The sequence below is a fragment of the Artibeus jamaicensis genome, unplaced genomic scaffold (genome assembly GCF_021234435.1).
Source record: "Artibeus jamaicensis isolate MK-2021 breed Jamaican fruit bat unplaced genomic scaffold, CSHL_Jam_final scaffold_916, whole genome shotgun sequence".
Lineage (NCBI taxonomy): Eukaryota > Metazoa > Chordata > Mammalia > Chiroptera > Phyllostomidae > Artibeus > Artibeus jamaicensis.
Genome location: NW_026522059.1, coordinates 28,226,115 through 28,242,587, shown reverse-complemented (window position 1 = coordinate 28,242,587; position 16,473 = coordinate 28,226,115). Strand labels below are relative to the sequence as shown.

General features: G+C 37.0%; 1 protein-coding gene across 11 annotated transcripts in view; it reads left to right on the top strand.

Annotated features, from left to right (window-relative positions):
- VPS13B (vacuolar protein sorting 13 homolog B) overlaps window positions 1-16,473 on the top strand; it is a 700,507-nt gene that overhangs the window by 96,582 nt on the left and 587,452 nt on the right. For all 11 annotated transcript variants that reach the window (XM_053660831.1, XM_053660829.1, XM_053660828.1 and 8 more), the window contains one exon: window positions 7,840-8,021. In XM_053660831.1, coding sequence (XP_053516806.1) covers window positions 7,840-8,021 — 182 coding nt within the window. The remainder of the gene's footprint in view (window positions 1-7,839; window positions 8,022-16,473) is intronic.

The window sequence follows — 16,473 nt, the reverse complement described above, 5'->3', positions numbered from 1 at the left end:
TCTCTTCATGTTCTAGTTATTTTAAATTTGGTTGTATGTCTTTGCTGTTGAGTTGTGGAGTTCTTTGCATGTTGTAAACACTAGACTCCTATAAAATATGTGATTTGCAAATATTTTGTTTCATTCTCTATGTTGTTTTTTTTACTTTCTGGATAATATCCTTAGAAATACGAAATTTTTAAATTTCGAAGTAGTCCATTTTGTTTGTTTTGCATTTATAATAGCATTTAAGAAACCCTTCCTTTATCCAAGATTATGAAGATTTACACCTGTGTTTTCTTCTAAGAGTTTTACAGTTTTAGCTTTTTGTCAATATTGAGTTAACTTTGTTATACGGTATTAGGTAGGGGTACAACTTCATTCTTTTGTATTTGGATATTCAGTTTTTCCAAAACCATTTATTCAAAAGACCATTCATTTCCCATTGATTGATCTTGACACCCATATCAGAAATAAAGTGACCATAGATGTATAGGTTTATTTCTAGACTCTCATTTGTAGTTCACTTACATTTGTGTGTCTATCCTTATTGACAGTAAGACACTGTTTTGATTACTGTATCTTTATATTTTGTTTTGAAATGAGGAAATGTGAGTCTTCCAACTTTGTTTTTTTTCAAGATTGTTTTGTCTCTTGGGGCCTCTTGCGAGTCCATATAAATTTTAGGCTTAGTTTATTCATTTATTCAAAATAGTTGGGATTTTGATAGGGGTCATATTGAATTTGTGTATCAATCTGGCAAGTATTGCCATCTTAACAGTATTGATATTTCCAGTCCATAAGCAATGACTGTCTTACCATCATTTGGTTTCTTTCTTTTTAAAAAAAATTTTTTAAATATATTTTATTGATTATGCCATTATAGTTGTTCTGTTTCCCCCATTCATTCCCCTCCACACCCCTCCCCCACCATTCCCCCCCTTTAGTTTATGACCACGTGTCTCAAGTTCTTTAGATACTATATTTCCCATACTATTCTTGCGCTCCCCTCTGTCTATTTGCTACGTACTGTCTGTGCTACTTATTCTCTGTACCTTCTCCCTCCTTTTCCTCCTCCTGCTCCCCTGTTGCTACCCCTCCATGTGATCTTCATTTCTATGGTTCCACTCCTGATCTAGCTGTCCTCTTAGTTTGCTTTTGTTTTAGGTGTGGTTGTTAATAACTGTGAGTATGCTGTCCTTTCACTGTTCATCTTTTTTATCTTCTTTTTCTTAGATAAGTTCCTTTAACATTTTATATAATAAGGGCTTGGTGATGATGAACTCCTTGAATTTGATCTTATCTGAGAAGCACTTTATCTGTCCTTCCATTCTAAATGAAAGCTTTGCTGGATAGATCAATCTTGGATGTAGGTCTTTGGTTTTCATGACTTGGAATACTTCTTTCCAGCCCCTTCTTGCCTGTAAGATCTCTTTTGAGAAATCCGCTGACAGTCTGATGGGAGCTCCTTTGTAGGTGACTATCCCCTTATCTCTTGCTGCTTCTAAGATTCTCTCCTTCATTTTCATCTTGGCTAATGTAATGATGATGTGCCTTGGTGTGTTCCTTCTTGGGTCCCACTTCTTTGGGACTCTCTGAGCTTCCTGGATTTCCTGGAAGTCTATTTCCTTTGCCAGATTGGGGAAGTTCTCCTTTATTATTTGTTCAAATAAGTGTTCCACTTGTTGCTCTTCCTCTTCCCCTTCTGGGTACCCCTATAATTTGGCTGTTGGAACGTTTAAAGATGTCCTGGAGGTTCCTAAGCCTCTCCTCATTTTTTTGAATTCTTGTTTCTTCATCCTTACCTGTTTGGTCATTTTTTTCTTCCTTATGGTTCATTCCCTTGATTTGATTCCCAGTTTCCTTTCATTCACTATTGGTTTCCTGTGCATTTCCCTTCATTTCAATTAGTTTAGTCTTCATATGTTCCTCTAATTTGTGACTAAAATCAACCAGTTCTGTGAGGATCCTGATCACCAGTGTTTTGAACTGTGCATCTGAAAGTTTGGCTATTTCCTGGTTGCTTAGAGTTATTAGCTCTGGTGCTCTGAGTTCTTCTTGAGCCATGTTTGGGTCTGTTCGCGCCTGTTTTGTATACAGAGAGGAGCCTTAGGTGTTCACCAGGGTGGGGCCGCCCAGGTTGCTGGTTTGTGAGGCTGTATGTGGGGGCGGGGTCAAAGAGGGGCAATGGTGGTCCCTTCTCCTGCTTCCCGCCGCTGGGGCCTTTGTAGTCTGTCTCACTGCTCACTCCTTTGCTGGTTTATCTGCGCGAGAATGTGTGACCGCAGTCAGCCTGCTGCCTTGCGCCCATACTGGGTCCGCCCCTTGCTACTCCATACCTGGGAGCCACCCACGGCTGCCTGTAGGCCTGGGTCAGGGGATCTTTCCTGCCAGACCGTGCTCTGCTGCTGGCTCCACCCTTCTTACCAGTCTGGCTGAACAGTTGGTTGTTGTCAGACTATCATATAGTTCAATTTTCTGTGTTTTGGCTGTGTTTTTCTTACTAAAACTTTGTTGTTTTTAAACTTGGTTGTGTGAGAAGGCACAGTGTTTCCACCTATGCCTCCATCTTGGCGGAAGTCCTCATTTAGTTTTCTTCATTAATGTCTTTCATCATGCTTTGTAGTTTCAATATAAAAGTCTTGGAATTCTTTGTTAAATTATCCCGATGTATTTTATTCTTTTTGTTGCTCTTTTAATAGAACTTTCTTTCAGATTATTTATTGTGTGTGTATATAGATGTAAAACCAATTTTTGTGTAATTACCTTGTACCTTGCAATTTGATTGAACTTGTTTATTTGCTTCAGTGGTTTGTGTGTGTGTTTTTCTTCAGGGTTTTCAAAGTGTAAGATTATGTCATCTGTGAGTATTTTTTTCCTTTTCAGTTTGAATTCCTTTTACTTATTATTATTATTTTTTGCTTTATTTCTTGGCTGGAAACTCTACTATAATGTTGAATAGAATGGGAAGAGCAGACATACTTGTTTTCCTCCAGATCTTGGAGAGAGAGTTTTCAGTCTTTAAGTATGATGTTAGTTGTGTGTTTTTTGTAAATATTCTTTATTGTGTTGAAAAAGTATCTTTTATTTTTCCTATGTTGGATGTTTTTATCAAGAAAGAGCATTGGATTTTTTTCTTTTTACAATGCACTAAAGAGTTTATTCAATAAATGGTGTTGGGAATATTGTACATATATGTGCAAAAAATGAAACTAGATTGTTGTCTTCCATACACAAGAATAAACTCAAAATGGATAAATGATTGAAATATTAGACTCATGCTTGATGAAGTTTTATTGAACAACTAGTAGTATTTTTGGTTTAAAATTTTTTGAGTATATTTTATGGATTATGCTATTATAGTTCCATTTTTTCCCCCTTTTATTTCCCTCTGCCCTGCACCCCTCCACCCTCCAGCATTCCCATGCTTAGTTCATGTTCATGTGTGATACATATAAGTTCTTTGGCTTCTCTATTTCGTATACTATTCTTAACTCTACCCCCATCCCCCTTTGTCTATTCTGTGCCTACCAATTATGCTTCTTATTGCCTGCACCTTTTCCCCACATTCTCCTCCAACACCTTCTGTGCTGATAACTCTCCATGTAATGAGGGACTTACCAAAAAAGAAGATCAAAACTATGAACAATAAAATGACAACAAAGTCACAACTATCAACAACTGAACCTGAAACAACAACAAGAAAAACAAGCTAAGCAAACAACTAGAACAGTAACAGAATTACAGAAATGAGGAGTATTGGATTTTGTTAAGTGCTTTTTCTCTGCCAGCCTGAGATGAGCATGCTCCCCCCACTGCCTTATTTTATAAATATGGTGTATTGCGCTGATTTTTTAAAAACTGAATCACTCTTTTATTTCCAGGACAAGTTCCAGCTGCTATGGTGTATAGTACTTTTAATATTCTTTTGAATTTGACTTACTAATATTTGACTGAGGATTTTTGCATCCATATTCACAAGGGATATATTGGTCTGTCGTTTTCTTATGTTGTATTTTCTTATGTTGTTTTTGTCTTCCTTTGGTAACAGGATAATATTGGTCTCATGAAAGGAATTAGGTAGGTTTCTCCTATTTTTGGCATACATTTAGAAAGGATTGGTTATTTACTCTTCTTTAAATGTTTGGTAGAATTCGCTAGTAAAGCCTTCTGGTCCTGGATTGTTCTTTGATGGGAGATTTCTACTTTATTTATAATGGATAGGTTTGCCAGAATTATAATTATTAGCAGTTCTTTTAGCATTTGACTATTTCATCCCTCTCCTGTGTGGCCTCTGTCACTTCTGATGGAGAATGCCTTCAAAACTCAATCAGGCAGATTGCAACTATACCTTCTTTTCTTGTTGGATAGACCCTGAAGGTCAGCCGGGATTGGGAGCTTAAGACCTTTCTCTAGTTTTTTCTGTGCAACTGCAAAGTCCTCAGCATGTGTGTGGCCTTCTGTATTCCCAGGAGGATGTTGGAGTTTTTCAATCTTCTTATTCCTCAAATCGTCATTCCCAGACTTTCCTCCCAATATTTTGGTTATTCTTTTTTTTTTTTTTGCCCTTTTTTTATCCATTGTCTCAGGCAGCATAGACTAATGCAGTACATTTGCCTGAAATGCTTTCTATAGATATCCCTGGGGAGTTGTTTGGGAGAGTTCTTAATTAAGAGAGATAAAGCAAGTTCTTTTTAAAAAATATATGTTTTAATTATTATGTTAATTAAGACCCACAGTTCACATTAAGATTCATTCTTTGTACTGTACATTCTATGGATTTGACAAATGTATAATGTTTTGTAGTCACCATTATAGTTTCTTTTTTTCCCCCAATTTTTTTTATTGTTCGAGTACAGTTTTCTCCATTGTCCCCTCACCACTCCTTGCCACCCCAGCCATCTCCACTTCCCACCCTTGATCGTACCCCATTTGGTTTTGTCCATGTGTCCTTTATGCATGTTTCTGATGACCCTTTCCCCTTTTCCCCCCACTATCCCCCTTTCCACCTCCCCTGTGGTTACTGTCAGTTTGTTCTTATTTTCAATGTCTCTGGTTATATTTTGCTTGCTTGTTTGTTTTGTCAGTTAGGTTCAACTTATAGGTGAGATCATATGGTATTTGTCTTTAACCACCTGGCTTATTTCATTTAGCATAGTGCCGTCTGTTCCACCCATATTGTCGCAAAGTGTAGGAGCTCCTTTCTTTCTGCTGTGTAGTATTCCATTGTGTAAATGTACCACAGTTTTTTATCCACTCATTTACTGATGGGCACTTAGGCTGCTTCCAGCACTTGGCTATTGTAAATTGTAAATTGTGTAATTATGAACATTGGGGTGCATAGGTTCTTTTGGATTGGTTTTTCAGGGCTCTTAGGGTATAATCACAGGAGTGGAATTGCTGGGTTAAAAGGCAGTTCCGTTCTTAGTTTTCTGAGGAAATCCCATACTGTTTTCCACACTGGCTGCACCAGTCTGCATTCCCCCCAGTAGTGCACTAGGGTTCCCTTTTCTCCACAATCTCTCCAGCACTTGTTGCTGAATTGTTTATGATGGCATTCTGACTGGTGTGACAAGGTATTTCATTGTGGTTTTAACTTGCATCTCTCTGATGGCCAGTGATGCTGAGCATCCTTTCATATTTCTCTGTGCCCTCTGTTTGTCCTCCTTGGAAAAGTGTGTGTTCAGGTCCTTTGCCCATTTTTTAATTGGATTGTTTGTCTTCCTGGTGTAGAGTTGTGTGAGTTCTTCATATATTTTGGAGATCAAAACTATGCCTGCTTTTAATATTTTTGTTGTTAACTGTTTTGTTTTTTTTTAACATTTTGAATATAATGTGCTTTTGGTATGGTTTAAGTGTCTTTTGTTTAGGTTTTATTCAAATTCTTAGATTTTTAGGTTTGTAATTTTCCTCAAATTTAGAAAAATTTTGGCCATTATTTCCTTAAATATTTTTCTGTTCCTGCTTCTCTTTTTCTTCTGTGATTCCAGTTATACCTACTTGAAGTTGCTTGATATTGTTCCAAAGCCCACTAGGGCCTTTTTCCAGTTTTTTCAGTCTTTTTTCCTCTCTGATCCTTGATCTCCTGGGACCTCCCTAAGAGACCTATGAGATGCATCTCAAAATTGTCAGCCAAGGAAATAAGAGTAGAGAAGCATTTCTCTGTATACTTCCAGGATCTGCATTCATGAACCACAAAATAATTCCCATTGGAGTCTCACATGTCCAGTGGCATTAGGCAATGCCATTGAAACTCTTCATTGAATTGGTCTTCACACAGTGGCTGGAATAGCAGGTGGTGGTGAGAGACTTTGAGGGAGCATAGAAGGGGTGCCCAATATCTGTACAGATATGGTTGGGAAAAGGAAATTAGGGTGGAGGTTTATGGGCTTGAGAAGAAAGTGGGGTCATTGAATCCATTGTAGCAGTATCCTAATATTTTTTCCCTGTCTTATTTTTCTTTTTTCCACTTTATCTTGCAAATTTCATTAACCTTTACTGTCAGCTTGTTTCTCAGTAGATGTATTTAAATGTTTCCATCTCTAGAAGCATTCTATTTGGGACATTTAATTATGTAGGGCCCCTTATTAAAAGAATCAGGTGAGTAAGGCAACAATGAATTAGATATTCCAGAGCCGATTCTAGAAATAGTTTTTAATTTGTTATTATTAAGGAGGAAGCTGGGTATAATGTAAATACTTCATAAGTATTTATGAGAGAGGGGCTCCGGATCCTATTGCCTTGACTCAAATTCTTATTTTTTTTTGCTTGCCATATTTTATCATGTATAATACGCTCCCATGTATAATGTGCACCCATGTTTTTGGCCCAGACTTTCAGGAAAAAAAACTTTCCTTTTAATTTTTAACTTAAATTATTTATTTATTTGTATTTGAAAACAAGACTGATTATCTTATTCCAGGGTATTATTTTGCATAAAGATATCATTATTGCTTTCTAGAGTTACACTTGGTTTAAAATCTTTCTTTATATAACATTTAAAAAAATATAACCTTATATTTTTTATTACCATTTAGTCCCCTTAAATACCTTTAATGCATAAGCATAAATAAAAGAATTAAAAACATTTATATAGATACGGAATTAGTACTACCCTTCTATAATGTACATCCTCTTTTTTCCCTAAAAAATTTGGGCAAGAAAAGTGCACATTGTGCATGGCAAAATATGGTATTTGTATGATATTTGATAATTTAACTCTTTGTCTCTTATTTATCTTAAAAGCGAACATAATAACACCTCTCTCAAAAAGTATTTGAGCTGGATTCGATGAGACTTGATATAAGACATTTAGAACAATGCATATCTACTAGTAAATTCTCTTGAAGCATTAAATAGTATTATTTTCATTGCTCTTTCTGATGATTGGCTTGATTGAAAAGTATAATTGCATGAGCAGAATATATGTGTATGAATTATTCTAGTTTGTAATTTTTATGTTTTATTAATGTAAGATATTTCGAAATAGTGAAACTTAAAGGTAGTAGTAGAGTTGTGTCTCTATCTGATAATTCTTTTTTAAAGGAGTTTATTTATTTATTTTTAGAGAGATGGTAAGGGAGGGAGAAAGAGAGGGAGAGAAACATTGGTGTGTGAGAGATACATAAACCGGTTGCCTCTTGCATGCCCCCAACCACCTACCTGGCATGCAACCCAGGCATGTGCCCTCACCGGGAATCGAATCGGTGTCCTTTCAGCTTGTAGGCCAGTGTTCCCTTGGTCCACTGATAATTCTTAGAAGATATTTTTAATGTATATCTTTTTTTCCTTGCCAACTTAATTTTTTAATGTTGTTTGTAAATGCTATTTACTATATGGTTATTCTATTTTCTTATGCAGGACCAAAAGAACTCAGATCGCTATAACTGAAGGTGTGTTCGAACTTCCAAATCTTACAGTTCAAGCTACAAGAGCACAGACACTTCTGCTACAAGCAATATATCAAAGTTGGTCTCATATTGGATATGTCAGCTCTTCAGTAGTGAATGAAGCTTTGATGAATGAAGTTTTTCAAACTATAGGTAAGAGCACTATTTTTTTGACAAGTATATGGAAAATTATTGTTAGTGGTGACTAATAATAGTTTATCATTCAAATTCATATGTATAACATTGCTTAACTTAAGTTGTGTAGTGTATTTAGCTATATAGTCATATTATCTGCTACCAATTTCTGAATATATTTTATAATTGCAAGAGATTATTTTTTACCAATTTCTTATACAGTTGATTCTTTGGCCTTACATAATTAAATGTTAAGGGTGCCAATGTATATGTTTGAAATAATAGCCAGATGATTTATAAATATAGTCTATTTGATTGTGCTGGTAAAGTAGAATAAAATACCTGATCATAATGCTTTATGAGTTGGTAAGCAAATTATTCTTTTTTTGGTGCAACATGATGTTTTGATATGTATAGCGAGGTAGTTACTACAGTCAAGATAATTAAGTCTCCTCACATTTTTACCATTTTTTTCCTTTTCTTACCATTTGGTAAGAACACTAAAATTTACTCTTAGTGAAGAGTAAATTACACACTACAGTATTACTAACTGTAGTCATCATGCTGTACATTAGCTTTCTAGAACTTATTCATCCTACATAAATGCAACTTTGTACCCTTTGAATAACATCTATCATTTCACCCTACCACCTTGTTTCCGGCAACTACTCTTCTACGTATTTGACTTTTTTAGATTCCACATGTAAAAGAGCTCACATAGTGTTATTCTTAATAGTGACAAGGTGGAAACAACACAAATGTCTATTAACTGATGAATGTACAATGAAGTATTATTCAGACATAAAAAGAAATAAAGTACTGATACTTGCTACAATCTGGAGATCCTTGAAAACAGTATGCAAACAGTCACATATTATGATTCCATTATATGAAATGCTTAGAATAGGCAAATCCGTGGAGACAGAAAGTAGATTAATGGTTACCAGAGGGTGGGAATAAGAAGGAATGGGAAAGACTGCTAATGGGCATGAGTTTCTTTGGGGGCAATGGAAATGTTCTGAAATTAAGTAGTCGTGGTGTTTTTATGCTTGTGAATATGCTCAGTTCCACTTAATTGTGCACTTTATGCAGTTAAGTTTTATGTTAAATGAACTTCATCTCATTCAAAAAACTTTTGAATTAATATTTAAGTAGACTAGATTATGTGCTATGGTCTGAATGTTTGTTTCCCTCACATTTATTCATCTGTTGAAATTTTAATGCCCTGTGTAATGGTATTAGAAAGTGGGACCTTTGGGAGGTGATTAGATTATGCAGGTGAAATCCTCGTGAATGAGATTAATGTCCTTACATTAAGAGGCTAGAGAGCTTCTTTGCCCCTTCCACCATGTGAAGACACGGAGAGCAGTCAGCAGTCTGCAGCCTGGAAGAGAGAGGTTCTCACCAGAACCTGGCTGTGTTGGCACCCTGGTCATGGACTTACAGCCCCCAGAAGTAAGAGGAATACATTTCTCTTGGTTATTGGCTACCCAGTTTGTGGTATTTTGTTATAGCAGCCCACATGGACTGAGATGTTGTTATTGCTATAGATATGGCCATTATTTTATGCGGAATTATCTATTATATAAAATCTTCTCTCTCTTTTTTTTAAAGATTTTATTTATTCATTTTTAGAGGGGAAGGGAAGGAGAAAGAGAGGGAGAGAGACATCAGTGTGTGGTTGCCTCCCATGCACCCCTCCACTGGGGACCTGGCCCGAGACCCAGGCATGTGCCCTAGATTGGAAATTGAACCAGCAACCCTTTGGTGTGCAGGCCTGAGCTCAATCCACTGAGCTTTTATACCAACCAGGGATAAAATCTTTTTTTTTTAGATCCTTACCCTACAGGGAGGCCTTATGGCCTTATTGGCAACAGTATTTATCACTGTGACATTATTAATTCATTTTTTTTGTTTGTCAAATTTGTTTCCTGTGAAGTTCTTTTTGGAATATTTTTTTTGTTTATTGTCCCACAATATAAATCTATTTTTATTTATATATTTTGTTTTTATCCACTGGTTTGGCCCAAAAGATTATTTTAGGAAGTAAATGGTAATGTTAATTACTTTTATAATTTTCCATTTCTTAACCTAGCTAATTCTGTTTCTTTTCCTGAATTTATCAAATGGGCTGTGCTATAAACAACACTTTATTTAAAATTTCTTATTCTGGAAATATTCTATCCTAACAGAATGTAGTCACCTGTACTAAAAAGCAGATCTGCCCTGGCTAGTGTAGATCAGTGGATTGAGTGTGGGCCTGTGAAGCAAAGGATTGAGGTTTGATTCCCAGTCAGGGCACATGCCTAGGTTGCAGCCCAGTTCCCAGTGGGGGACACATGAGAGGCAACCACACATTGATATTTCTCTCCTTCTCTCCTTCCCTTCCCCTCTCTCTGAAAATAAATAAATAAAATATTTTTTTAAAAAAGCAGATTTGACAAATAACAATAGATTCCGTGACTTATAACCTCATGGTCTGTCATTGAGAAACCTAAGATTAGTGGAACTGATTTTTGGTAGATTAGGATAATTAAGGAAAATAGAATGAAGTTAGGGTGTTTTTATCTGTGCCAAGTTTATTTTTATCAAATAAAGCAGTTATAAAATTTATAATAGGTGAATTAATAGGATCAGCTATAATAATTTTAAAAAGCCACATTTCTGCGTGCTCAGTTACCGTGTATCTTTTTTGGTCTCCCTCAACCGCCAGGCTTAGTCTGTTCAGTTTATTCTTAGTAGAGCACTTGTAGCATTTTGTCTCCCAAATTTCTCTTTTGATGTCGGGGAAGCGTGTGTTTAAGGCAGTGATTTTCAGCTGGTGTGCTGCAGCGGCACGCTGATGTGCCGCAAGAATTTTCTAAAATGTGATACCTCACTGTATAGTCAGGGGCACTGACCTCTTTTCCTTTAGGTGTTCAATAAAGTAATTATAACAGCCAGCACAACAATAGCCATCCAGTTTGAATGAATCAAAATTATACCTATTTTTTTGTTAGATCAGCAAACAATATTTTTTGGTGTGCTGCAGAATTTTAGTAATTAGTTTTTGTGTCCCATGAGATGAAAAAGTTTGAAAATTTCTGATTTAAGGTGTAGTTTTAGTATTTTATTATCTTCTATCTATGGGTGATTAATAGACTATACTCAGCCTTGTTAAACTTTGTTAAATATGTTTGATTTAAGCATGTGATCCTTTGCTTCAGATTACAGCTAGTTCTCATTTACTACATTAATGAAGTGATTATACAGGCTATGTACATTCTCGGATCTTCCAGACTTATATTCTGGTTATATGGAGAAGAGGAACTGTTATTCTTCTCCTCTGCAGGTGACTGTAAGCCAAGTAGTTCTCTTCAGTGTTCTTTCCTCAGCTTCTATTACAACCTTGTGCCTCTAGCCTACTTTCTTTCTTCTCGCTGTCTTATTACTGCTCTTTATTAACCCACAGCATCCAGTTTCCTCCTATTCTTCACCCTAGTGGCTTTTCCCTCTGTCCTATTGAACATAATTCTGATTTGATAATATTCTCCTACATTATCCCTTTTCCATTGATAACTAGTTTTTTTCCTACAAAACCAGTCTTTCCCTCGAGACTTGACATTATACTTATAGTCCCTTTCATCTACAAAAGATTTATATATTTTTCCACATTCATGCCTTTTGTGTAGGTTTTCCTGCTCCCTCATGCCATAATTGTTTTACCTTGGTTTCTCTCCCCCCTTCCCATTCTTTTTGTCCAGTCTTTTCCCCTCTTAAAACAGCTTTATTGAGATGTAATTCACATATTATACATTTCCCCTTTTGAGGTACACAATATGAAGCTTGTAGAGTATTTAATGTTCTACATCCATCACCACAATCAATTCTAGAATATTTTCATTACCCTGAAGATAAGTTCCACATTCTTTAGCCATCACTCCCCAAGTCTTTCATTTCCCTAGCGCTGGGCAACACTAATCTGCTTTCTGTCTGAATGGATTTGTCTATTCTAGACATTAAAATATAGTCTTTGTGACCAAATTCTTTCATTTAGTGTACTGTTTTTGAAGTTCATTCATTTTGTGGCATGTATTTCATTTCCTTTTTTTTTTTTGTAGAGTAATATTCCGTCGTATGGCTATACTACATTTTGTTCATCCATTCATCACTTGATGGATATTTGGGTCATTTGTACTTTTGAGAGTTATGAATAGTGATTCTACAAATATTCATCTACAAGATTTTATGTGGACATATGCTCAAACTTGTATTTCTCTCAGATGTATATCTAGGTGTAGAATTTTGGGGCCATAGGGTAACTCTGTATTTAACTTTTTGAGGAATTGCCAGACTGTTTTTCAAAATAATTGTACTATTATATATTCCCCACTTGCAGTGTATGAGGGTTCCAATTTTCTCATATCCTTGCCATGCTTTTATTACCTGTGTTTTGGTTCTAGCCATCTGGGTATGAAGGAAGTAGTATCTCACGGTGGTTTTGATTTGCATTTCCCTTGTGGCTAATGAGGTTGAGCATCTTTACCTCTACTTCTGGGCTGTTTATATATCTCCTGTGGAGAAATACCTACTTAAGTTATTTGTTCATTTTATTTGACTTGTGTATCTGTTTAAGTTGTAAATTCCTCATATATTCTCGATACAAGTGCCTTATTAGACATGGTTTACAAACATTTTGTGCAATTCTGTGGGTTGTCTTTTCACTTTCCTGATGATCACCTTCTGTCTAAAATTTTCCAAATTATAGGCTCAAGTATATCTTTACATTGGACCTTGTTACCATTTAGAAATGGTTTGTTTCTTTTTTGTTCTTGATCCTACTTCTTGGTCTTCATGATTATTTTTAGCCCTTTTAATTTTTCAAAGTTTTTTAGATAATCTTTTAAAAATATTTATTTCCTTATTTATTTATTATTAGAGGGGGGAAGGAAAGGAGAAAGAGAGGAAGAGAAACATCAATGTCTGGTTGCCTCTCACGTGCCTTCAACTGGGGACCTGGCCCAAAACTCAGGAATGTGCCCTGACTGGTAATCAAACTGGTGCCCCTTTGGTTTGTAGGCCAGCACTTGGTCCACTGAGCTACACCAGCCAGGGCTCAAAAGTTTTTTATATCACAGAAAGCTACCTACATTAATCACTCAGCTTCATTCCCAAGGTCACGGTTTCAGTGATGGCTAACCTTCCAGATTAATTTCTTTCCTTGTCTTTCCATCCTTGCTCTCTCCATGTTTGTTCTATAAAATGTCTACTTGCACTAAGAAATTTTTATATGTGCTACATCTACTACCATTAAAACAACATTGTATTATCTGACTTGAACTTTTACTCGTTTTGACATTTCCAGAAAAATTCATTTATAATTGAATTTCTATTTTCCACTTCATTAATTGTAGACAGCAGACTGGGGTTTGAAATAAACTTCATTGGTCACTACTAAGAGTTTGAAAAGAATAAAATAGGATAAAATAGAATGCATGTAATGTAGTAAGAGAAACTTGTGTTTATTATATTTGTAAACATGAAAGATGTTCTTATTAGTAAATACAATTATTGCTCAACTTTGTTTCTTGGTGAGAACAGGTATTAACATTTTTTGTCATTGCTTCTTAAAATCTGAGTTTCAGAAACTGAGAGGATGTGAGAAATGCCTGAATAACAAAAGGAGAAAACCTTGTATTTTTCCAAAGAAAGAACTAAACTAATTTGATAATAATTAATGATATACTTTTCAAATTTTAAAAATTTTTAGCAGGAAAATGCAGTAGAGACATATCTCATTTTATTTCGCCTCACTTTACTGCGACCCCCAGACACTGCTCTTTACTTATTACTAAAGGTGTGTGGCAACCCTGTGTCCAGCAAACCTGTTGGTGCCATTTTTCCAACAGCATATGCTCACTTCGTGTATCTGTTACATTTCTGTAATTGCAATATTTTAAACCTTTGCATTATTACTATGTTTATCATGGTGATCTTTGATGTTACTATTTCAATTCTTTCAGTGAATCCATGAGCCGCACCTGTATAAGAGGGCAAAGTTAGTTGATATGTTGTGTGTGTTCTGACTCATGGACTGACTGGTCATTCACCTGTCCCTCTCTCTCTCCTCCCTGTTCCCTGAGATACAATATTGAAATTAGGTAAATTACTAACCCTGCAGTGGCCTGTGAGAGCTCAAGTGGAAGGAAGAGTCACACGTCTCTCACTTTAAATCAGATATGATCAGGCTTAGTGAGGAAGGCACATAGAAAGCCAAGGTAGGCCAAGAGCTAGGCCTCTTGCTCCAAATAGTCAAGTTGTGAACGCAATGAAAAAGTTCTTGAAGGAAATTAAAAGTTAACACATTAATGGTAGGAAAGGAAAGCAGCCTCTTATTGCTGATATGGAGAAAGTTTTAGTGATCTGCACAAGATAAAACCAGCAGCAACACTCCCTTAAGGTAAAGCCAAATCCAGAGCAAGACCCGAACTCTTCCATTCTGTGAAAACTGAGAGAGGTAAGGAAACTTCAGAAGGAAAATTTGAAACTAGCAGAAGTTGGTTCATTACATATAGGGAAAGAGGCTGTCTCCATAAAACATAAAAGTTCAAGGTAAAGCAACTAGAGCTGATGTAAAGCTGCAGCAAATTATCCAGATCTAGCTAAAATAAGCAATGAAGGTGGCTACACTAAACAACAGATTTTCAATGTAGATGAAACAGCCGCCTGTGGTAAGGAGATGCCATCTAGGATTTTCGTAGCTAGAGAGAAGTCAGTACCTGGCTTCAATGAACAGGTAAGACCCCTTTTAGGGTCTAATGCTGCTGATGACTTTAAGTGAAAGAGCACAGTGCTCATTTAGCTATCTAAAAGTTCAAGGCCCTTAAGAATTATGCTAAATCTACTTTGCCTGTGCTCTATAAATGAACAACAAAGCCTGGATGACTGCACATCTGTTTACAACATGGTTTACTGAATATCAGAAGCCTGCTGTTGAGACCTGCTGCTCAGAAAAGATTTCTTTTAAAATATTACTGCTTATTGACAATGCACCTACTCACCCAAGAGTGCTGAGGAGATGTACAGTAAGATTAATGTTGTTTTCATGCCTGGTAACAGAACATCTATTTTTCAGTTTATGGGTAAAGGAGTAATTTCAACTTTCATTTCTTATTATTTAACAAATACATTTTGTGGGGCTATAGCTGCCATTGATAGTGATTCCTCTGATGGATCTGGGCAAAGCAAGTTGAAAACTTTTGGGAAAATTCTGGATGCATTAAGAACATTCGTTTCCGCCAAGATGGAGGTATAGGTGGATGTGCCATGCCTTCTCACACAACCAAGTTTAGGGACAACTAAATATTAGCATCAGAAAACATAACCAGAACACGGAAAATTGAACTTTTCGGAAGTCCGTTAACAACAAATTCTTCAGCCCGACCGGTAAGGGGCGAAACCGGCGTCTCGTGAGGGGTTGCACAGGAGGACTCCGGTGGGACAGACCCAGGCGCGGAATCCAGACGCGCGAATCCAGACGCACCGGGTTCCAAACGCAGGATTGGACCTAGTGAGCGACCGAGCAACCCACCGGGTGAGCGACTGCTGAGGAGACAGTGGGGAGGCGGTGCTGCGTGTTGACTGCGGTTGCCTATCTGCGGGCGAGCGGACAGGCGAGGGAGTGGGCGGTTGGACCGGGCCGGCCACGCGGCAGTAGAGGGTGCCGCCATTTCCCCGCTCTGACCACGCCCCCACATACAGCGTCACAACCCAGCGACCTGGGAGTCCAAGGCGCCGCTTCTCACATTTAAAGGGCCAGAACAGACCAAAAATGTCGCAGGAAGACCTCAAAGCCCCAGAGATAAATCTAAGCGACGAAGAAATAGCAAAACTCTCAGACACACAGTTTAAAACACTGGTCATCAGGATCCTCACAGATCTGGTTGATTATAGCCACAAATTAGAGAAACATATGAAGGCTAAACTAAGGGAAATGAATGGAATTCCACAGGAAACCCATAGAGATGAAAAGGAAACTGGGACTCAAATCAATGGAGTGGACCAGAAGAAAGCAAATAATGGCCAAACAGAAAAGAGTCAAGGAGCAAGAATTCAAAGAAATGAGGAGAGCCTTAGGAAACTCCAGGACATCTTTAAACGCTCCAATATCCGAATTATAGGGGTACCAGAAGGGGGAAAGACACAACCACCAGTGGAAAAACTATTTGAACAAATAATAAAAGAAAATTTCCCCAATCTGGCAAAGGAAATAGACTTCCAAGAAATCCAAGAAGCCCAGAGAGTACCAAAAAAGTTGGACTCAAGAAGAAACACACCAAGGCATATCATAATTACATTAGCCAAAATTAAAATGAAGGAGAGAATCCTAGAAGCAGCAAGAGCTAAGGGGACAATCACCTACAAAGGAGTCCCCATCAGACTGTCAGCAGATTTCTCAAAAGAGACCTTACAGGCAAGAAGGGGCTGGAAA